Source organism: Lathyrus oleraceus, chromosome 1, assembly GCF_024323335.1.
Source record: "Lathyrus oleraceus cultivar Zhongwan6 chromosome 1, CAAS_Psat_ZW6_1.0, whole genome shotgun sequence".
Lineage (NCBI taxonomy): Eukaryota > Viridiplantae > Streptophyta > Magnoliopsida > Fabales > Fabaceae > Lathyrus > Lathyrus oleraceus.
This window is the reverse complement of record NC_066579.1, coordinates 174,788,338-174,811,835: the sequence shown is the minus strand read 5'-3', so window position 1 is coordinate 174,811,835 and position 23,498 is coordinate 174,788,338. Positions and strand designations below refer to the sequence as shown.

The window sequence follows — 23,498 nt, the reverse complement described above, 5'->3', positions numbered from 1 at the left end:
TAAGTATACTATAGAATAATAAAATATAATAATTTAGTTTGTATCATGGGTGGTTGATTTTGAATGATGTAAAATTATTATCCAGCCATTTTCCCCTCAACACAGGTGGATTTCATACTCGTTTAAACTCTATTTTGAGAACCTTAAAGCTATGTTTCAATATAAATTTAGAAGAAAGCTAAATATATATATTTCTTTTGTGGTTTAAGAAAGCTATCCTCATATTAGTTAGTGTACAAATTGACAACAAAACAAAGAGCACTACTAGCATGAAGTTTTGGCAAAACTTTCTATTAGAGTTTTTAGAAAATAATAAATAGCAAATACTTAATCTGAGAACAAAAGTATGCACTTTTTAGTAACAGGCTGTCACATATTATTTGCTCAAAGAGGCAAAGATTCAATAGAATGTTCTAACTTTACCCTATAAAAATCACCAATCGCCTCTTCCAAATCTCTGCATGGATTCCTCTTTCTTTTGTTTCACAATTTCGAGTATCTTGGGATTGAAGAAACGATCACGAACATATTTCTTCTCCTCGGCTTGGATCTCCTTGATAGGACAAGGATATGGGTTTGGAGGCAGTCTCTTTCCTTGGAGGCGCGCAATTTGCTTCAGACGAGCATATGCTTTCTTCTTTGCCTTTTTCTCCGCTAGATATTCCATCTACAAAGGAAAAATAAAAAGGCAAAAAGTGCTTGTTAGACGGCAAAAGAGTAAATCGAATTGCAGAGAGAAAATATTCAGGAACCAAATTTAGGTTATGTACATCTGCTACTTCCATTGCTTCTTCCTCAACAATGCCTTGCTCTTTCAACTCAAGAACCCTTAAGGCGAATAAACGAGATGGAGGGGGATCGATAGCATTAAACCTGTTGTTGAGCTTGAAACATTAATCATACATATTAATAGGTAAATAATGCATTTTATACTTAAATTTTACTATCACCACAGATAAGTAGACAAGGAATATGGATAATGTATGAGTTTTCTCAAGCGGATGGAAACGTCTTGGGAGGAAAAAAACCTAACACTCTACAATCTTGATTGTATGCACGCTCCATCAATTAGTAACAGCTCTTCTATTGACATATTCTTAAGTGAATTGATATATCATACACTATTTTTGGAAAAATAACTTGAGGACTACGCGTCCATCAACATAACATGCAAGTATGCTAAGAATTAGCAGATAGCAAAGGAAACAGATTCACAAGACATACATTATACAATCGAGAAGTTGTGAAACATGTTACTAAGAGTTCACAACACGAGAAGTTTGATATTTAAGAATTAGTTCAGCCACTTAACGCGCAAATCCACAAGATTGAAGGAAGTAAAATGAGAGAAATTATAGTTATTTCTATTTTTAACCTGTCTTGACAGAAATAAACTCACATTATGAGAGAAATATTCATTCAACTAGAGAACATAACCAAATTCCAGATGCTACTGAAAAATAACAGGACGGATCTATTTCCTAACAGTTTTTGTGTCACACAAGAGGCTAGCATGACCTCTGAACCAATAAAATAAACATCAGAAATGAATAAGAACCATATCAGGAACAAGGTAACAATCATACAGAACTGAAATTTGTTAACAAATATTTTAGCTATTAACATTAGGCATTGAACCAAACTAAGTAGTTAACATTCTTATATAGATATTTAGATGAATAAATGTGTTTAAAGAGGAGGAACCAATCTGTAAATTCTCATCCAGAAGCTATAGTTAGGAAAAAGCACCAAAGTTCTTTCTTAAGAATATACCAAAAATCAAATTGGATCCAGTGTTGTCCATGGCAGAGCCAAAATTCCACCATACCGGGCACTTTGTGGCATTGTTATAGCGGATTATGGCAGAAAAACCCGCAATATCGGACGATATTTACCATTGCTGCAAGCGCAAAAACCGCCATGTATATCCGCCATAGTTCCGCCATGGCAGATATTTGATAACACTGATTGGATGTTGAAGTCCAACATTTCCCCATTCATGAATTCCAATTTCAGAATATCAACTACAAATTTCCTTAATGATCATGTCATATTACTATAGAGAAACCAAACTCGTAAAAATTAACAAGACAGCAGAGTTCACCGCAATAGAAAAATAGGATAACATGCTTGAAGATTAAGAAAAAACAAGAGAAATGAGAAAAAGGACATACTTGATGGGATCATGGTATTTTGATTCTGGATATTTTTTATAAAATCTCTTTACATAAACATCTTCAGGAAGCGTGATGGTCGGAATTTTCCCCTCAGGCCGTGGAAATGTTGCTGGCGGTGCCCTGGAATTCATAATAAAATCAAAATATTACACAATTTTCACCCATTCATGAAATGATAAAAAGGACATTGACATAGAAAGATTAGCACTGCTTAAATATTTGAAAATCAAAATGCAGTGGCAAACACATGATAAATTTTGCAAGATGAAAAACACATGAATCACAAGAACCATTAGTGAATTCAGGAAAAAACAGTAAGATAAATTTTGCAAGATGAAAAAATCCAGAAAGAGAAACAAACGTTGAAGAAAAATACCATTGTGCACCAAAGAGTAAACCATCAATTTTGTCCCTAAAATATCACTGCCTCTCCTATTTGTTCCCCCACTAGGTTTCAGAACTATAGAAATGTATCAGATAGTGTGTAAGCTATTTTCAATAATCTATTATATTAGTCCTTGAATTATCACACTCTCTTCTATGGTTTAGATACCACATAGGAGAGAGGGAGCAATAACTTATGAATGAAATTGAAGGTTTTCTCATTCAGCTGTCAGTGATAAAAACCTATACAGAAATTCCCAAATAACACAATATAAAAACTAAAATTAACATTAACAGGAGCCAATTCAAGACATCGAAAAATGAAAGAGCAGAATATTAACTGTTCCATGGCTTTGAGCCACACAGGCTCCGCCTTGGCTAAACCCTTGACGAGCTTTCTTGTACGAGAAAGCAAATTTCCTTTCATAAATGACATTGCTCGCCCTTCTTTGTTTTTCCCTCTCTCTAGTTTCTACAATGCACCCCTTACTGCTCAGACAACAAGAACCAAAATTAGAATAATAATTATAATAAAACTTAAAACAAAAAACAGCATAATAAAGTTGAGCCACACAAATTGGTCTGGATCACCAACATTACATTGGGACGACGAGTGAAACTTGTCTTTGATCTATCAAGCAAGATTTCAGGTTCAGAGGAGAGACTTCAATAAAAATGGTGTATTTATTATTGTTAAATTGAGACGGATGGTACAGATTTGAAATTGTATATTCTTTTACTCATAAAAAGGTTTAAATTTGTATTAAAATCTGAACTATCCCATATCAAGCAACCTCAATCCAATGACGAGATAAACCAAATGCGTGAAAAGTTCAACTTTCTAAAAACTAATCATCAGCAAAGTTGGTAGATACTTCACAGAAGAATTAACAAAAAAAAATTGAGCTGAATAGTTCTTAGTAAACTAATATTGAAATAATTTATTAACCCTAATGGCTATCAATTAACAATTCAATTAACCCTAATATTATCAATTAACAATTCAATTAACCCTAATGCCTATCAATTAACAATTCAATTAACGACCCTAATATATATTAGTTAACGATTCAATTAAACCCTAATACCTATCAATTAACAGTAACACTAGGATTTAGGGACAGATCGCAAAAAATTGACCTAATTCACATCAGAACTGCAATTACTGAATATGGAAAACGTGACAAGATAAGCAGAATAGCAACGGATTGGTTTGAGAATTGAGATGCAGAACAATGGAGAGTGAAAGTACCTTGTGTTGTGCCTTGAAGATGCAAGTTTTATGCACCGTTGTTTTTGCTATCACACCTTGTGTTTTTTTTTCTCTTTCACTTTGTAATGAAGTTTTAAAATTGAACCGGACGGTTCATCCGGTTTGAACCACGAACCAAGGCTATTATTAACCAAGATAATTAAACCGGACAATAAATTTGTATAAACAAATGTTCGAGGTTTAAAGATTTTACCCGAGTCGGACAGAGTCATACCGATACTTATTAAGACATATATTTATATTTTTTTATATTATACATTAGAAAAGAATATAAGAATAAACTTAAAATCACATATTAATCATTTTTATAATATTTCAAATTAATTATTATTTATCTTTGATATTTTTATTCCTAATAAATGATTTTTTACCTAAAACTCAAAAATTTATGAATATCAATATTGTATCTCTTAAATTTATAAATATAATTTTTAAAATAATTGGTTTTACTATTAAAAAAAAGTATAGTATCTATTTATAAACTTTATTATATTAAAAAGAAGATAAATATGTTAGAATAAAATTAATATTATTGTTTTAAATTTATTGTGTACTAAGGTATTTCAAAGTTTTTTATTGTGAGTAAATTAAATAATTAATACATTTACATTTAAAAAATAATTAATTTATACATTTTTTATGCACATAATGATTTTAAAAAAAACGCATTCTTAAGTTAACTAAGCAAATTAGAATTTCAAAGGTGTCACCATTTTTTTATTTTTTTTTTAAATAATTTTTATTTGAGTTTATATACTCTTATTCTATCTTAAAATCGTAAATACTATCTAATATGAAGAAGAAGAAAAAAACCCCTTCTTCTTTCAACCACACCTCACCATTCTTTTATAATCTTTTGAACAGAATTATATTAACTTCTATTTTTTCTATTTTTTTTCCAACTCCTTTCTATTATTAGCATATATATATATATATATATATATATATATATATATATATATATATATATATTATATATATATATATATATATATTATATATATATATATATATATATATATATATATATATATATATATATATATATATATATATATATATATATATATATATATATATATATATATATATATATATATATATATATATATACTGTAATATATACTGATATTTAATTCATTCTTTGTATGTGGATAATCTGAATATACAAGAAGCACCAATCATTTTTGCTTCCTTCTATCAGTTTTCATAAGAACTTTATGATATTGCTTCTTCTTCTTCTTGAATGAATCTTGATTCCATCTTCATTATTTTTGTCATTATTGCATCTTCTCTTACTACTGCATTGCTTCATATGAACATTGTTGCATCTTCTCTTACTACTGCATTGCTTCATATGAACATTGACATGGTATCAGAGCTTCACTAGCTCTGGTAGCCATTGTTCTTCCTTTCCCCTCTCCAATCGACTGCATTACTGTTCCATTTTGCAGATTCTTACTATCTCTTTATCTTTGTTTTCATGGCTAACCAGAGTTTCACCGAATCGTCGAATCCGTATTACCTACATCCGAATGAAAATCCTTTCAATCATCCTCATTTCACCTCTTCTTGATGATAAAAATTACCATACTTGGGCGAGATCGATGCATATTGCGCTGATCTCCAAGAACAAGGACAAGTTTGTTGACGGTACACTCATAAAACCTCCCGTTTCTGATCCCTTATACGCCCCATGGATTCGGTGTAACACAATGGTTCTGGCATGGATTCATCGTTCAATTTCCGAATCTATTGCTAAGTTTGTGTTGTAGGTCGAAAGTGCAGCTGGCGTATGGAAGAATTTGCAGCTCCGATTTTCGCAAGGTGATATTTTCCGCATTTCAGATATTCAAGAAGATTTATACAAATTTCGTCAAGGTTCTCTTGATGTTTCGAACTATTTCACTCAATTGAAGGTAATGTGGGATGAACTCGAGAATTATCGTCCCGTACCAGCTTGTTCTTGCGCCATACCGTGTTCTTGTGGTGCCATTGGTTCAATTCGAAAATACAGAGATCAAGACTATGTTATCAGGTTTCTTAAAGGGTTGAATGGAAAGTTTACACATTCCAAATCTTAAATAATAATGATGCAGCCCCTTCCCACCATTGACAAAGCCTTTTCATTGGTGATTCAACAAGAAAGAGAGATAAACTATGCAGGGGTCATCCATGATCATTCCTACTGCTTCAGTTAACGAAGAAGTAACTACATTTTAGCTTCACAACTCTTATTCATGACATGCTAATGGCGAGAATGGTCAAACTTTCAGAGGAAAGCCACAAGGTGGAGCTCGAGGACACAACCGTGTCTGCACTCATTGTGGGAGAACTAATCACACAGTTGAGACTTGTTTCCTCAAGCATGGCTATCCACCTGGCTTCAAAGGTAAAGAAAACTACTGCATTGCTTCATATGAACATTGACATCTATTTCTTCTATTTATCCGTCTCAAATCCCTCTTCCTAGAAGTTTTTTTTCCGTTCTTTTTAATATAAATGTGAGATTCATATCATTTTCATCATGTAACTAAGAATGAAGAGGAAAGAAAAATAAAAAATAGGGTTGAACCAGAAAGAAAAATCGTTTACACCGTTGGCCGATTGTTTCATTTTTTTTTGCCAGTTTTTCAGTTTGTTGGTTGGTTCTTTAACATTACGATTTTCAATTGACAAATTGGTCGAGCTTAACACTGTTTTTCCTTTTATCAAAGTTAATGTTTCTTCTATGAAAAAAAGGAATATACATTGATAGTGATAATGTAAAATAATTTTATACTGTCAACCAATGAGAGATATGTATTCCGTCACATAACACTTTTATTTTCAAAATATTGTTAGGATTTGACAGTGTAAAATATTTTGATTGGATGACTGTGGAATACTTCTTTATACTGATGGTGCACTATTTTTAAACTCTTCTTCTATTATTTATTGTGTATGTTTCTATGCTAAACAAACAAGATTTATTTTTTCTCATAGTACTCATATATCTAATGCATCTTTTGATTTACTCCACATGGATATTTGGCGACCAATTTAAGTTTCATTCTTGTTTGGATTCAGATATTTTTTGACCGTTGTTGATGACAAAAGTAGATTCACTTGGTTATTTATCACGAGATTAAAATCAGAGACTTCTAATCTCACTAAGTTTTTTGTCTCAATGCATTAGATCTGATAATAGTAATTATTCTGGACCGGCCAAAGACCTAATTGACCAAGGCCCTATCCATCTTAAGCTCACTCTACTCGATCAAAAATATAAAAATAGTTCACACATTATGAGAAGGTGCATAATCTCTAATCTCCATTTCACTTTACTCATCTTGAACCTTGAAATAATTTGGGCATTGGAGTGCTAACCATGCAGGTCCATCTCGTGCCACCGTAAAGGAGATTGGAACCATCGTTCAAAACCAAAAATCATCCGACTCTCATCATTTCTAGTTCCTTCGAGAGGCTGGAACATACATTTCTGGCTCCCAAATGGGATAATGGCGCCATCTGTGGGAATCAAATTTTAATTCCTACATTTTCCATAAAAATCACGTTCGCTTCAAAAACGCTATCAATCGAGCGTAAAAGCTCTAGATCTGGAATCTTGAAATTCATATTCAATCTTCAATTTACTAATCAACAACATTTTCAAGTCACTATATCAAAGGTAAATCAGCCTTCAATTCTGGCATTTTCCATCTCCACCATCTGCAACTCTCTCAGATCTTGGAATTGAGAGACATTCGGAAACGAACACGTTGATCCTTCATAGTACCATATAGTTTGTTGAAGAGCATCATGAAGCACCCACCTCAGGCCGACCACCTCGCACTGAAGAGCTTTCATGGCCTCTGCATCTCTCTGATGCTTTTCCACCTGGTGATCCTTTTCTTTAGCAAAACCAGAAGTGGCCTCGGTGTCCAAAATTGAGGAAGTGCGTGCTACTTTTACATCTATCTAATCATACGTCGGAGTGCCCGATCGACGCCGAATATTTAGATGCTCAAACACCTCAGCATTGCTATGCTTGCAACCTACGGTGTGTAGGCAAGTCTAAATGAAATCCATAGCAAGGTACCTCCTTTGTAGATTGATCCATATCTCTTATTCTGATAAGGCATGAGGGGGTATAGGGATTAATATAAAAGGATCTAATGACGCAGAAGAAGAATTTCTCCCTCTAGGGAAGTCTCAACCATCATTTTTGACTCAGAGTCGTCAGATATGGCTATAACCTATGGTCCTTCGCGATCTCTACTAAAAGAAAAGCAAAGAGAAGTAAGAAATGACCTATATTTGGTTTCCACCTCATAATCCCTCACTGAGTCGACATTATTATCATCATTTTGGTGAGATAAAACATGAGATGTTGAAAGATTGAGTGAGAAGGTACCTTGTTAAAGAAATATTTATGAAGCTCGAAGAATGAAAAAAGGTGAAAGCTTTAAACGTAGATATCAATTAAATCTAGTGATGTTCTAATGGAAGAAGTAACAAAAACATTTTTCTGGGAAAATAACTATAAGCTTGAAAGCTGAAAGGTTACGAAAAAACATCCAAATATCCAACCCCCTTTATTTATAAACAATGATAATTGAAGAATCAAGACCAACTATGAATAAAGATCACAAGATCAATGACTAGAACTTCACTCATGGAAACATGCCAAACTCAAGTGCACTTAAGCACTCTATGAACTGCGCCACATCCTAGTTGGTCATATCAACGCACATGTTAGGAATAGGTGACGAAGTATCTCAATGATGGAACTAAATTAAATGTGTATGCTCCCCATTACTTTCAAAATTGATCACAGGTGATTTAGTACTATTCCATATTTGACTACGACATGAAGGTCGTTCAATGATACTTAAGGCTTCCCCCAACTCCTTTAGTGCCTAGAAAAGCCTTGGAGGAAAATGTTCTTGATTGGTCAAATACCCAATTGACTAAGGTCATATCCATCTTAAGCCCACTCTACTAGACCAAGAAAATAAAAATAATTCACACATTATGAAAATGTACACAATCCATGATCTCCAATTTCACTTTACTCATCCTGAATCTTGAACTGACTTGGGCATTAGAGTGTTAACCATGCATGTCCACCCCATGCCACCGTGAAGTAGATCAGAACTACCATTCCAAACCAACAGTCATCCAACTATCATCATTTATGGTTCCTTCATGAAGTCGGAACATCCATTTCTAGTTCTCGAACAAAACAATAATGAATTCATTCTCAAAGATTTTATAACACAAATGGAATCATTCATCAAGTATCATGTGTTGGTAATCCTTAAAGAAATGGAATTGTTTAGAGAAAGTGGGATTATATGTATTGTGTGGGTACTATGCAAATAATATTATGGTCTTGATGATGTCAACACTATGGTTTTGATGATGACAAATATCAAGTATTTATCATATTTTCAAAGTGGTTATGATCATGAAGGTTATTTCAAATGACATCTAATCAAATAAGAAATATCTTAAAGTTCATCAGTCAAATATATCAAGTTCAGTATCATACATACATTATTGGATCAAGCAAATGGAGCTTGAAATCTTAAAGGTGTGAAAGTGTGAAAGCTTGTTTGGTCTTACACTTAGGGTTTTTTCCTAGTCTCTATTAGTTTATTGTAAAAGGAATAAGATTAACTCTTGAGATACTAAGATAATAACACACACACACGCACACACACACAAACTGTTTTTCAAACCTTTACTATTTTGTTAAATCTCTTGAAAACAAATATGGGCAAGCACTTAGTTAATTGGAAAGTTGAATAATTGATTTAAAGGTTTGTCTAATCGATTACAATCAAAGTGTAATACCCCCTAATCGATTAAGGAGGTTAATAATCGATTAAGTGATATAGTTTTCAAAATTCCATAGCTCAACTTGGTTCACTGATTAGTACATGGATTTAATCTATTTAATCATTAAAATGGCCCATGGATTGTTTTTTTAGCCATTTTTTTATATAAAGGAAGGTTGTCCTCATTTTATTTCACACTAATTTTCTAAATAGAAACAACTCTATCATTTATTTATCTCATTATTTTATAAATTTTCTTTTTTACTAAAAATTACCTTAGTGTCATAAGAGTGAAAAGTTTATTCTGAGAGTTGTTATACTATTGTGCTGAAAGCTTTTTTCTAGAGCATAATCTATTGTAATTCATTTTAATAGTATTTGAAGACTACAAGTTTAACCTATTATTTAGGTTTTGATATTTGCCTATATAAAAGCTCTGATGAAGGTTTTGAGTCAAACATGTGAAAATCTCTAGATTAAGTTTTGAGTTAGGCCCATATAAAAGCTCTTGTTGTTTGTTTAAGGTTTTTGGGCTGATCTTGTGGAAAAACTCAAGTTGTTTTGAAAGGATTTTGGGTTAACCCCGTGAAAAGTGTAAGGTTGATTTTAATGGAAATCTCAAGAGGGAACTCTTGGGGATTGGAGTAGGCCAAATGGTTAGGCCGAACCAATATAATTCCTGATATGTTCTCTATATTTCTTCTCTCTTTATTTTCTGCCATTTATATTTTTTGTTGCTTATTTATATTTTTCATTATTCCAATACTTATCTCTATGTCTTTCCTTTTCTCTATATTTCCACCGCTATATCTTCATTTTCTTATTTCTTATAAAATAAATATTTTAACATCAAAAGTTTTTATAAGCCGCATTTGGAGATTTTTAAACATCACAACCCCCCACCCCATTCCCTCTCGTGTTTAGAGTCACTTGATCAACATAAAGCATGAACACATACTTGGCATAACTATAGTCTTCTAATTTCAACATAACTACCAATTTTTTGGGCTTGTGCTCTTTGTTATGCTGTACAAATTATGAATAAATTACCTACTTATTTCTTAGCTTAAAAACCACCTTATCAAGTTCTAAATTAGGCCATAACTGACATCAATTTTGTTAGAGTTTCCGGTTCACTATGCTTTGCATCTTTCTTAACTACTAGAAAAAAAATGGATTATAGATCTAGAATATGCATGTATTTAGGCTTCAAACATGGTGTCAAATGACACATTATTTTTTAATTATATTCCAAATAAAATTTCATTTCTAGAGATGTCACATTTTTTGGACATATCTTTCCTTATCAACTCAAGTCATTTGAGAACATTACACCTAGAATTTATCCCCAGTCTTATAGCTCTACTTACATAGACTATTGATTGATATTGATCAAAACTAGCCTAAAGTATGCACATCATTACTGTAGCGGTAAATTCATGACCATCAAGCTATGGATAAACTTAACGTCAATAAAACCAGAGTCGTCAGCGCGCTTTTATTGTTTCCAAAGGAAAAGGGAAAAGTACGAACAAAACCCAATGATAAGAAGTTTTCAAATCAAAACTAATAAAATGCCAGAGATTACAGGTAAGGGGGTTGGTTACACAGAGGGAAGGTGTTAGCACCCAAAGTGTCTTAGGAACTCATAGGGAGCCCTTTTTATGTGTGCGTATGTGTTTGGTATAAATGATGTTTGAGAAAAATAGAATGTGGGGATGAGAAAAGAATTCATTGATTATATTTTTGTGTTTGACAAGACCTTCGGACTTGTGCCTACGTACCAACATAAAAATGAGGGATCAAAATCTCGTAGTTCGTGGTAAAAATTTTAAAGTTGGTAAATTGCTTTTAACAAAAGTTTAAATGAAAAATGGCACAAAGGTCCAAATATTTGAATGAAGTTGTTAGTTCTTTTTGTCTTTTGAAATTTTAAGTCAATATGATTAAGTTTATTTACAAATTTGATTTAAGAAATAGTTTGAAAATCCATTGGCATAAGGCCAAAGTTTCTATTTAAAATAAGGTCTAAGTTTGAAATCCCAAGCAAAGAAAGTTTTTGAAAATGGGGGAGAGATTTTGAAATTTAAGAAGTGGGAGAATATGAAGAGGATATCCTAAGCACACAAATTAAAAGTTAAGAGTTGAAAATATCTGACCAATGGGATGCAATCCAATAGACAAGAATGTCATATAGAAAACCCACTTTCCCTTTGGACTTTGAATCAAGTAATAATTAAGGAGCAATGAGCAATATCCAAACATCAAGAAGATCAAGGTATCAAATAAAGATAGCTACATCCAAGCAAGCAATTCCCATATCTAGCAATCTTCTTTGTCTTCTCATACATCAGATGAAGGCTTAGTTCACAATAACTTAGTCTTTGAAATGTTGACATTGGCCAAGTCCTTTTTGCACAAGGAATGTTGCCTAACCCTAAGTCCAAGAGTCCAGATCAAGATCAACAGTCCACCAGATGTTTTTTAGTGTTTTTGTTATTATTAAGTATTTTAAGGTCCAAAGACCATAAACAAAACCAAAATGCACAAACAATATATACAATCACAAGATATGGCTTAAATGAGTAAAGTGAAAATGGCATAAACATAAACAAGTTAGATGAAGTGTAAATGGCAATGAATGATAAATGACTGAAATTTAATTTGCATAAAGTAAATGACTTGAAAATAAAGAAATATTAATAAGAGTTAGTCAAATGTTAGTCAAAGGTTAGTCAAGTGTTAGTGGTGTTTTTTTTAAAATTTGATTTAAGTCATTCTTTGGAGAACACTCAACCATCCATTCACAAGCATGGATCCTTAAACCAAGACATCTTCCATGAGAAGGGCTCCAACTTGGATAATTCAACAAGTATGCCACTAGCTCTCATGAAAAGGAAAAAAGGTCAAGTTTCCACACAATACCATGAAGAATGGGAGACTTGCAATCTCACTTACTAGAATTCTATACCTTTAGGGTCAAATTTAGCTCTATGTTAAGCAATCGTAATTGGACTTATGTAAAAGTCACAACTATCTGAGGTCGGGCAATAAAAATTTAGGTGCTAATGCATGTTAGAGATTTGGCATAATGAACCAAACTCCTAAAACATACCACACACTAAAAGAAAATATCAAAATGGATGGACATATCTCATCCATACTTGTATTGGTTCATCTTACACAAGGTTATTGATGAACCAGTTAGCCTTAAGACATTAGAGATTTCATTGGTCAAATGAGGGAATGGGAAAGAATAGGGAAAAAGATGGAGAGGGGGGGGGGGGGGAGATAGAAACAGAAATTGATAAAGGGAGAATTTTATCAAATTAAAACTATTCATTCATTTTGGGAGATGAAATGTACATTTCATCAATCCCCTAAATTCAATGGTTTTAATCCAACAAAAATCAAATCAACTTTGACCAAGGCCCAAACAAATAGTCAAACATCACAAGACCATAAAAATGGTTCAACATAATTTTTACACATTGAATCAATTAAAAATCAATTAAAAATGAATTAAAATACATTTTAATTTGGTTCAAACCTAAAATCTCTTCAAAACGCCAAATAAATGGCCAATAGATTTATCTAGGCCAAACAAGGTCAAAGGATCTTAGACAAAAAATTTCATGATTTTTGAAAAGTCAGAAGTATTTTTAAATAATTAAAAATATGCACAAAATCATTTAATTCATAAAAAAATATCAAAATTAATCCAAAAAATAATTTTAATTCAGAATATGAAGAAGAAAAATATTTAAAGATTTTTGGTGAAAGCCCCATATTTTTTGGATTAAAAATGAATTTATTATGAATTAAACAAAATAAAAGGATTAAACATAAAATCAAAAATTAAAATAAAAATAGAAAAAACAAAGGCCATCAGATCTCCCTTATTAATTGAGGTGCAAGATCTGATGACTACACGCGCGTGTTCCATGGTGGACCTTGGTCAATGCAATGTACGCGTGGTAATCAGAAGGAATGGTCTAGATTGGAACATCCATGCTTGATCAGATGGCCAGGAAGTGTGACAACACACCACCGGAGCTAGGGCTCCGGTCATCTTCTCCGGTGACCTCCATCGGACTGGTCCAACTTCATTTCAAAGGAAAATGACAAACAAGGACACTATTTCAAAGAGAAAATGCTCAGGATCACGAATCTGGCCTCAATTTTCTCCAATTCCAAGTATATAAAAAGATACAAGGATTTGAATTTTGAGGATCATGAACTGATTTACTTCGGCCAACCAAAAATCATAAAGAATAGTGAAGAATTGAGAGAGAATCGAAGAGATGAAAATTCTGGAAAATCACCTTCGAGTGAGCTTCAAACTTGCTTGATCTTGCTTCTAATTGGCCCTGGCTTGACTTCAGAAGCTTGTAGGAGTTGAATTGGATTAAGGAAAAGCTTGGACTCTTGGAGTTTCAATCTCAAAACAGAATGAGATTTGAAGCTCGATTTTCAAATGAAAACCTTCAAGATTATCCTTTAATGGTGAGAGTTTGGATTGCAGGTTCAAAGCTTGGGTATGAGGTCCTTAATTCTGAGCCAAGAGGGTCTTATTTATAGGCTATGCATTTGATTTTCACACACTTCCAAAATTGGCCAAAAATAGTAATTCCCTTGCATGCTTGTATGGGCGTGTGATAGGCTCATCAAATGATGCTATCAGGTCCAAAATACTCATGTGCAATGCTGAAATCATGTCATGTGGTCATGCAAAGGAGATTGAAATGTGAATGTGAAATTCATCCAAATGAACCTTTGAAAAGAACCCATTCGCAAGTCCTCTAATTCTTGGCCAAATGAGATGATCTTGGACTTTTTGGAAAGGTGAGATCAAGGGGAACAACTTTCATGTTTAACACTTTTCCATTTTAATCTTGGATCATGATTAATTTTGAGGAGGAAGTTTGGAAAATCAAACATATTTGAAAGTTTTCTAAGTACCAAGTCAAATGTTCACTTCTTCCACCTTGAATAACTTTTGTTATGGGCTTCAAATGGAAACAGTTCCTTCATAAAAGTTGTAGCTATTTCAAACCTATTCAATTTGGTTACAAATTTGACCTTATTTGGATTTTTCATGAAGGAGTTATGCATTTTAGAAGTTGAGGAAAATCACTTGTTCAATGGTAGTGGCCCAAAATGACCTATAATGTTTCTTCTTGGCACATGCCTTTTCAAGTTAAATTTGAACTTCTTACAAGAATAAAAGTTGGATATGATATCTCTAATTTTATCATTAAACTTGAATAGATTTCATGTCATCAAAATTGAGCAAGTTATGGTCCTTGGAAGTTGACCTCCTAACTAGGGTTCAAACAAAATGACATATAATCTTTCATCATAAAAAATGACTTTCCAAGAAAAAATTGAAATTCTGGTATCAGATATGAGATGTCGAAGGTAATGTCATGACACTAATATCTGAACAATATAAACAGGATAAAAGATAAAGAACAATAATGCAAGTGACACAAGCAATTGTTAACCCAGTTCGATGCAAAATCACCTACGTCTCGGGGCTACCAAACCAGGAAGGAAATCTACTAAACAGAATTAGTTCAAAGACTCTCAGTAAACAACTTCAAGTTACAGTCTTTTCACCTAATCTCTATCCGTGTGACTTCTACCTAAGAACTCTTAGATATGAGATCCTACTCACTCCCCCTCAATCACAACAATGATATAAAACAAGAATTACAATGAAAAGAAGACACTCTTCAAGAACACATACTTGATCTTGCTTAAAAGCTTCAATCAAGTAAACATACACTCATGCTTCAAAGCTTAGAGTGGATAAATTACAACTCAAAAGTCAGTCCAATTCAATCATCTATGGATGAATGAATGACTTACAATACACACGACCACACAAGACTAAAACCCTTATTCTCTCTCAATATTTCGTTCGTTATTTATTGTGTATAAAACCAGGTTTTCCATGCTCTATTTATAGAATTGTTTGACTGGGCTTGGACATCATAAAACCCTAAAACTATTTTCCATTCATATCTTCTCATGATAGCTGATTATATCTCGTTGGAAAATAAGTCAATCTGGTTGTAATTACTGATTGAATGGCGCATTTAATCATCTCTTCAATCATACATAGATTAGCATAAAAAATGCAATCACACAATACATAACATTCAGACTGGATGTTTTGTATACAGATGTCATGACATCGTGTCTGACATCTCAGTAAAATCCTGCATATTCACATTTTAAACACCCTGCAGGTATATGTTATCTTATGTCAAGACAACACTTGTGACAACTTGTGAACACTCTTGGTTTTACCAAAATTGCTGCCAACACATAGAACCAACAAAAATATATGTTAACCTCAACGTGAAAGTTGTTTGGAATGTCATAAGGAGTAACCTTTATCTTGGAATCATTTTGATATGACAAAAATTGTAGGAGATAGGGTTTAGGGAACCCTAGTTTTGACCAATTGACTTTCTCTGGTCAACCAACATGAACCATCTTGCAAACTTGAAATTCTATTGATATTTGGGACTCATGGAGGATCATATATGCATAATATGATGTAATATGAAGTATCCCTTGAAATTTTTGATCAAATGGTGAAGAAACTTGCTAAAGAAGTCACACAAGATACCCAAATGAATTAGGGCTTCCAAGGCAAACAAGCTTCAAACTCTTGATGATTTCTTGATAAAAATGATAAATTAAGATCATGGTGTAGCACCTCAAATTTGCACCTCCCATTTGTACATTCATTTTATTTTTAGGGCATTAACATTGCATTAGCATTGCATATCCTGTTGCATTTCATCAGTCAAGACTGGTCAGGAGATTCAACTGTGCAAGAGAGTAAGAGCATTTTCCATGAGATGAAATCCCTATGGTTGTTATAATGAGCTTACATGACCCAAGGATCATTTTGAAGCAGTTTGGCCAAGTGTTGAAGGCTCAAAGTCCACAGTGCATGACCAAGTCATCTGAGGCCCATAAAAGTCAACTACAAAGTCAACTGTGGATTTGGAGGTGGGAAGTGATCAGAGATACTTCATTCATGTTCAGACAAGTCTCATTTGACATTTCAAACACTCACATTGAAGAATTTGAAGTCAGGTCAAGAATTTCCCAAAATAGAAAGTGACCCATAATTTGAAATTTCCAAAAATGGAAAGTTTTTGGACCAACTTCAACTCAATTTTACATCATCAAGAAAGCTTCAAATGAAATTTTATCCAACATGAAAGTTGAAGAACTTTCTCTCCCATTTCCAAAAAGTCAAAGATCATGGATTTATGATGTGTGGTTGAGGAGATATGATCCAATCATGGCAAAGTGTGCTTAAAACTTCAAATGGACATAACTTTTGAACCAAGGCTCCAATTTTGGTGGTTCTTTTTGCATTTTGTTCCTCATAACATGTAGTTTCCAAAACATCCATTACATGGCATGAATTTCACTTGCATGATCATGTGCTCATTCATGAAGTTTTTGAAGGAAAATTTCTAAATTCAATTTGGTTGATCATATGCATAAAATACCACTTCCAAAGTGTGCATGGGCCTTGTTTAAGTGGATTTGGGTCAGCATAATGCACTGTTCACGCATGCATGAAAGGCATGAGGTGAAAATCCAATTTTGTGCATACACCTTATAACTTGTTAATCCTACTTAGCTTTGGCTTAAACTTGTTTTCAGTATCATTAGCAAGACATATATATTGTTAATCACAACTGCATTTGGCATTAACAACAGTTTTCAGATCTAGATCTTGGAATTGATCAAAATTTTCTCTCATCAAGAACTTGCAATTTTCTCACATCAAAGCCATTTCTCTTGTTGGAATCATGATCATGAAGTATTTCTGAGCAAGATTGGACGTGGACTTAGAGCAATTCGTGCCATATTTGATCATACATGAAGCTTGAAGGTTCAATGGAGATTTCAAAATCAACTGGATTCGTGCTTGTTTGAGCTTCAATTTTTCCATCAATCATCTCCACAAGCATTATAGAGGAGCTTTGGATCATTACCAGCCTTGGATAGTGCAGTTCAAAGGATCTGCTCTTCAAGAGGTTGATTTTCGATCCTCTTAACTTTGCAATCCATGTGTATGTTTGTGTAGATCTCGTGTTGTAGAGGATTCTGGTGGAAAAATCAGTTAAAATGGCGCATTATACATGAAGTTATGCATGATTGAAGTATGAGATGCCAAAAAGTTTTTCTTCGATTTGATCTTGTTATGATGAATTATGTTTAAATGATTGTTGATCTTTGATGTGCATGAAATGATGAATCGATTGGTGCATTTATTTTTGATTTCTGGAATGGTTTTGAAAAATCTGGAAATGTGTTCATCATCTTCAAGAGGAAGAAGATGAAGATCATGAGTTTCCAGAATTAGCTACGAGTTCTTCATGACCTGCTGCGAATTAGCTACGAAATTCTGGAAATCGTTTGCCAGGCTTAGGGTTAGACCAAAATGGTGTCGTTTTGGTGGAGCGCGCATATTTGAAAATCAACCAGGTTCGATCCTGGCGCGAGCGAAATATTCAAATTGCCTTGCTATTTTCACATTTTCCCTCCCTTTGGTCATGCTTGTTCATGTTTGATTTCACAATTTTTTTCAAACTTCATAAAATCATAACAAATTGAAAATTGATCCAATTTCATCCCAATTTTTTGCAAAATGCTCCTTATTCTGTCTAGTTTTTTATGATCATAAATTGGAAAATTGTGCATGGCTGGATTTTATTTGGTGCTAGGTTATGTGAGCATGTATCCATTTTTGACCTTGCCTTGCTTATCTTGTTGTGAAATGCTTGTTGTTAATCCAATGAACTTGAAATTTTGCATGCTGATTCTAGACAAATTGATGGACATTTTGGCTTTGGTTTGACATTTTTCTCATGTACCAATTCTGTTTTATGCTTGTGTTAACATGGTGTGACAATTTGTGTCACACATTTGACTGTCCAACTTGTACAATGTGATTTCCATGCCAAATGACCTCTAATGCTTCTGATTTTTTTGTGTGATAGATGTTGTAGATGTTTTGATTGCTCATGAACTTTTCCAAAATTATTTGAATCATTTCTGTTTTGATTGAGAATTTTCATTCATGTTGATCATTTGGGTGCCTTGAATTGGTCTTTGACTTCACTTGCTTGTTACATGAACTTGCTTATTGATTATGATTTGGTCCTTTTTAGGACTTGTTCTTGAGTAATTAAACATGCTTTGTGTTGAGCTTGAGGTTCTGTTTTGGATTTTTGATCCTCTTTTGACCCTAGGCTTTGACCTAGTGGTTTGGACTTACCATTTGGATTGTGAATTTCAGGTTCGAGTATACATTTCCATGATTGGAGTGGCTCCTTCATTTAAGCTTGGTCAATTGTTGTCATTTGCTAACCTTTGTGTGTTTTGTAGGCTTTGAGAACAATTCACTTGTGCTTGTGGCTTGCTCATTGTTGTCTGATGATGCTTTGTCTGTCTGTTTGTTATTAACTGTTGATTGTTTATCTGTACAGTTGAACTGATTGGTTTAGATATTTCTACAGGTACCTAAGTTGCTTTAAGTTCATCTGAACTTTGCTTTGCTAGCTTGTGGTTTGCTTACCACTGAGGTATAATCTCTTGATCTTCATGTAGTCTGGAAGACCTGTCATGTTATGTTGGCAGGCACCTGTCTGAAGCCCTCCTTAAGAGGCAATGTTTGTGGATGTTTAATTTTGTGCCAAGCAGGTAAAGACCTCTTAAGAGGCAATTGGAAGACAAAAGGGATGTGCAATCCATCCCCTGCTATTCAGTTGTGTCATTCATCCTGCTCACACCATTGTGTTGATGCACTTTGAATATAAACCCAAGATCTTGTTGTGTCAGTCATGTGGAGAAGAGTTCCTACATTCTGAACTCCCACACTTTCTATTTGAGTCAAGCTCTCCCAGGCCAGGGATAAGAGCTGTGAGGTCTTACCCTCACTTCCCATTTCATCTGCTTCACCCTAACTCTCAATGTTAGGGTTAAGAGCTAAAAACACCCCATTCCAGTTGGCTTGTTTCTACAGCCTAGCCTTGTATGAGCCAATTGTTTGCATATAGTGTGTGTGCTTGCTTTATTGTGCTTGTATTTGTTTGATTGTGCTGTTTAGATAGCTTGCTTCCTGTGCAAGTTAGGATAGAAACCTCAACATAGGGATCGTATGCATGACAACTTCTAGGCTCGAGTCGTAGTCTCCCTAGTAGTCTGTTATCTCCCTTTGTCTCTGGTTAGGTTAGAAGTTCTTTCCCTGTTTAGGGGATCTACGTCGCCCTGATCCTCATATCAGATGAGGTACGTAGGCAGGAGATGAGCTGATCTCTCCGGGCGCCCTTTGTCTTTTTCAACCCTTTGTGTGTGTTTGGAGTCTGACGTAAGTCCAGCGATTGGCAGTTGGTTTCCTGTGTGTGTTTGTTGGTTCGGAGTCTGATGTAAGTCCAGCGATTGGCATTCGGTTTCCATGTTTGCCTATTTGTGTGGAGTCTGACGTAAGTCCAGCGATTGGCAGTCGGTTTCCTGTGTGGGTTTTGTTTGGCGTGCGTTAGCCGAGCTACGAGTGCTCTGATTCTTCTCTGGTCAGAGAAGATACGTATGCATAGGATGCGACATCCTAGCGAGCACGTTTCCCCTGTCCCGAACTACGTCGACTCTGATGTCTGTGCTCGACAGACTACGTAGGCCCAGGATGCGATATCCTGCCGAGTCCCGTTTCTTCCGTCTTTCTGTGTTTGTTTCCAGCGTGTGTGCAGTGTTTGAGCAGTCTTTAGCAACCTTCTTTCTATTCCTTTCGAGCGTGGATCCCGTCGAGTACGACAGATACGTAGGGGTGCTAATACCTTCCCTTCGCATAACCGACTCCCGATCCCATCTTTCTCTGGTCGCGAGACCATGTCTTTTCCAGGTTTACTTCGAGCGTTTCCTTTACCTCCTTTGGGATAAATAACGCACGGTGGCGGCTCTGTTGTTTCGTTTTCCCGCCGGTTTTTCGCGTAATGCGACAGCTGGCGACTCTGTTGGGGACATGAGATGTTGACCTCTTGCTGGTCCATCTTCCCTAAGCTAGTCAGTCCTAGCGCTCTGTAGGATAGGGTTTGGTTGCGTTTACTGCTTTATTTATTGCATTTATGATTATGATGTGATCGTTTATGTTTACATTTATGTTTGCATTTATGTTTGCATGCATCATATCTTCATTATGCTGGCTGTGTGTCTGTCTCTCTGTGGGATGGGAGTTACAAGAGGTAAAAGGCCCAATACCCAGGCAATGAGTGAACTCTAGGACACCTAGGAATATAGTGATTCATGGGAAGCGGGTGGTATTGCGCCACTTAGCGGAACTTGATATCACGAGCAGTTCAGATCCTGATGGGGTATTATCGGTACATACATCTGGTGTGTACAGGATGATATTCTTGAAAGGGTTGTTTATCCTGCGTTTCTCTTGACCTTACCCTGGCCTAGATGACACCCGTGAGTGGGGAGGGAATGAATCATTACAGGTACCGTTTGTGACTCTTGATCTGATGGTGACTATGGTTCAGTTGGACTTATGGATATCTATCTCTGACGTCGGAGTTCTGTCCGTGATATCTATCAGCGGGTTCCGTTTATTTCGGATCCCCAGGTTGAATTTGAAGATACTTGTTCAGAGGATCTAGTGGTCATCCGTTCAGTGGATCTCTTGTGATGATAGTGATATATTCCCTGGTTCCGTTTATTTCGGAACTTCCCAAGTTGGATTTATGGTTACTCGGGCCCTCAGATGATTGTGATCAGTTCAGAGACCGGTCCAGTACAGTTGATCCTCAGTTGACTCGGAAGATGGCATAATGACTTGCCTGCATGCATTTTGCATCATTCCCATTCACATTCATCTGCATTTAACCCATGTCTATCTGTACTCAGGGTCCATTTTTTTATTAAGATTCTGGTCGAGAGACATCCGGATGTCAGAATGTTGTTGATGAAATATTATCCGTCTCAATGAAGCTTGAATCAAAGGACAGAATATTCCTAGTACGGATAGACATTGCATGTGTGAGTCATATTAACCTGTTTGCTGTTTTGTAGGTGTCAGTATCTAACCGATGCGCATGGCTTTTTCGTTCAGATATCTCAGACTGATGGATCCACCCAACGCCGACATTCTCGAATTGAAAGAGATGATGGGGGAGTTGTTCAAAGTCGTGCAAGGGCTCGCCTTGGGGCAGAAAGCAATGGCTGAGAGGTTGGAAAGGATTGAGAAATGGCTGATAACGGAGAAAGTTCAGGCAAAGGCTCCGTCATCCGTAGTAAAGAAGCCCTCTGGCAATGGTCAGCTCAAGAAAGAGGTTGAATTAAGTGGTGTGCAGGCCAAGAAAGAACGCGGTAAGGATCGTTACCACCCTTATGCTGCCACTGTAACCACTCCTGTTGGTAATCCACCTGTACAACAGCAACAACCGCCACCTCAACAGAAGGCACCGAAAGCTAAGGGCCAAGCGAAGAAGGGGACGATGGATCGTCAGTTTGATAAGCCACCCGTGACTTATACCCTTCTGTTCAAGAGGTTGAGGGATCTTGGGTTAGTTCGGCCGAGGATATTGGTTCCTGTAGAACTGCATCAGAGGCCTGCAAACTACGATGAGAATGCCAGGTGCGAGTTCCATTCTGGGGCACCAGGACATAACATTGAGGGTTGTAGAGCTTTTAAGCATGCCGTCCAGGACATGGTGGATTCTAAGGCCATCAGTTTGGCACATATACTGAATGATGATGTTAACCCCGTAGAGGTCCTGTAGAGGTGAAAGTGATTTCAAAAGACAAGAGAGGAACAAATGTGACTGATGGGGATCAGTTAAAAGAATCAGTGTCTGTGGTCCCGAAACATCTGATGAAGAGAGGAGCTTTCCCTAGTGTTGATAACTGTTGTGCGGCCGTCGCCACAAAGGGGTGTGTAGTGATGGGGGAAACGATCCAGGGAATGATGGAAGCAGAAATGGACGGTGGAAAATTCGAAACACCAAGTCAGGCAGTTGAAACCGTTAAAGTGGAGGACGCCATTTTAGCTGAGAAAGAGAAGAAGCTGTCCATTTCTTCTTACAAACAGGCCATGGAAGCGGTGAAGAACGGAGAAGCCCTAGGCTGGGGAAAGATCATAGACATTGTGGTGAAAGCAGATATGTTCGGGGTTGGCTATCAGCCAGATCAAGAGTCGTCTAGACAAAACCGAGAACGTTGTCAACCGTTCACATTCGTCAGTGCCAGAATGCTGGATCCAGGTCACGCCTGTATAGTGGGTGAAGAGATTGACAGCGACCACGAGCTTGAGTCATGGATAAAGTCGTGCGTACCAGGGAACTGGAAGGCCTCAAAGATCATCACTGTCACTCATCATGAAGAGTAGTATTTCTGTTTTTCAATTCTGTTTGCATGAAAGCCATACGTTTTGCCCGAAACATAATAGTCCATTGTAAGGGCCATCTCATGTGTTTCATTGTGCAACATTTTGCATCATTAATAAATGGATGTTTTTGTGATTAAAAGCGGTGTTCCCCGTCTTTCATTTATTTTTGCAGTTTAAAAATAAAAAAATAAAAATGGCAATGTTTATTTTCATTTTTCTTTCCTTTTGATTCGTCTTGTTCCGACCTCAAAAGAGACTATCCTCCTGATCTCATTGATAACAATTCGGTTACACCTCTGTATGACATCGAAAATCCGATCTATCATGCCGAAGAAGAAGGCGAAGAAGATTGTGAACTGCTGGAATTAGCCAGGTTGTTGAAACAAGAGGAGAAGGTGATTCAACCGCACGAG

General features: G+C 35.5%; 1 protein-coding gene across 2 annotated transcripts; it reads right to left on the bottom strand.

The window, feature by feature from the left end:
- Window positions 1-265: 265 nt before the first annotated feature.
- LOC127125758 (uncharacterized) lies at window positions 266-3,960 on the bottom strand. Of its 2 annotated transcripts, none has more exons than XM_051054582.1 (5): window positions 3,814-3,960; window positions 2,903-3,050; window positions 2,175-2,297; window positions 771-873; window positions 266-667 (listed from the first exon to the last, which is right to left on the bottom strand). In XM_051054582.1, the coding sequence occupies exons 2-5, from the start codon at window positions 2,995-2,997 to the stop codon at window positions 434-436; spliced, it is 555 nt and encodes a 184-aa protein (XP_050910539.1). In that variant the 5' UTR covers window positions 2,998-3,050; window positions 3,814-3,960; the 3' UTR covers window positions 266-433. The 2 variants fall into 2 exon arrangements, with proteins under 2 accessions (XP_050910539.1, XP_050910547.1); XM_051054590.1 differs by having other exon boundaries at window positions 3,702-3,825.
- Window positions 3,961-23,498: the final 19,538 nt, after the last annotated feature.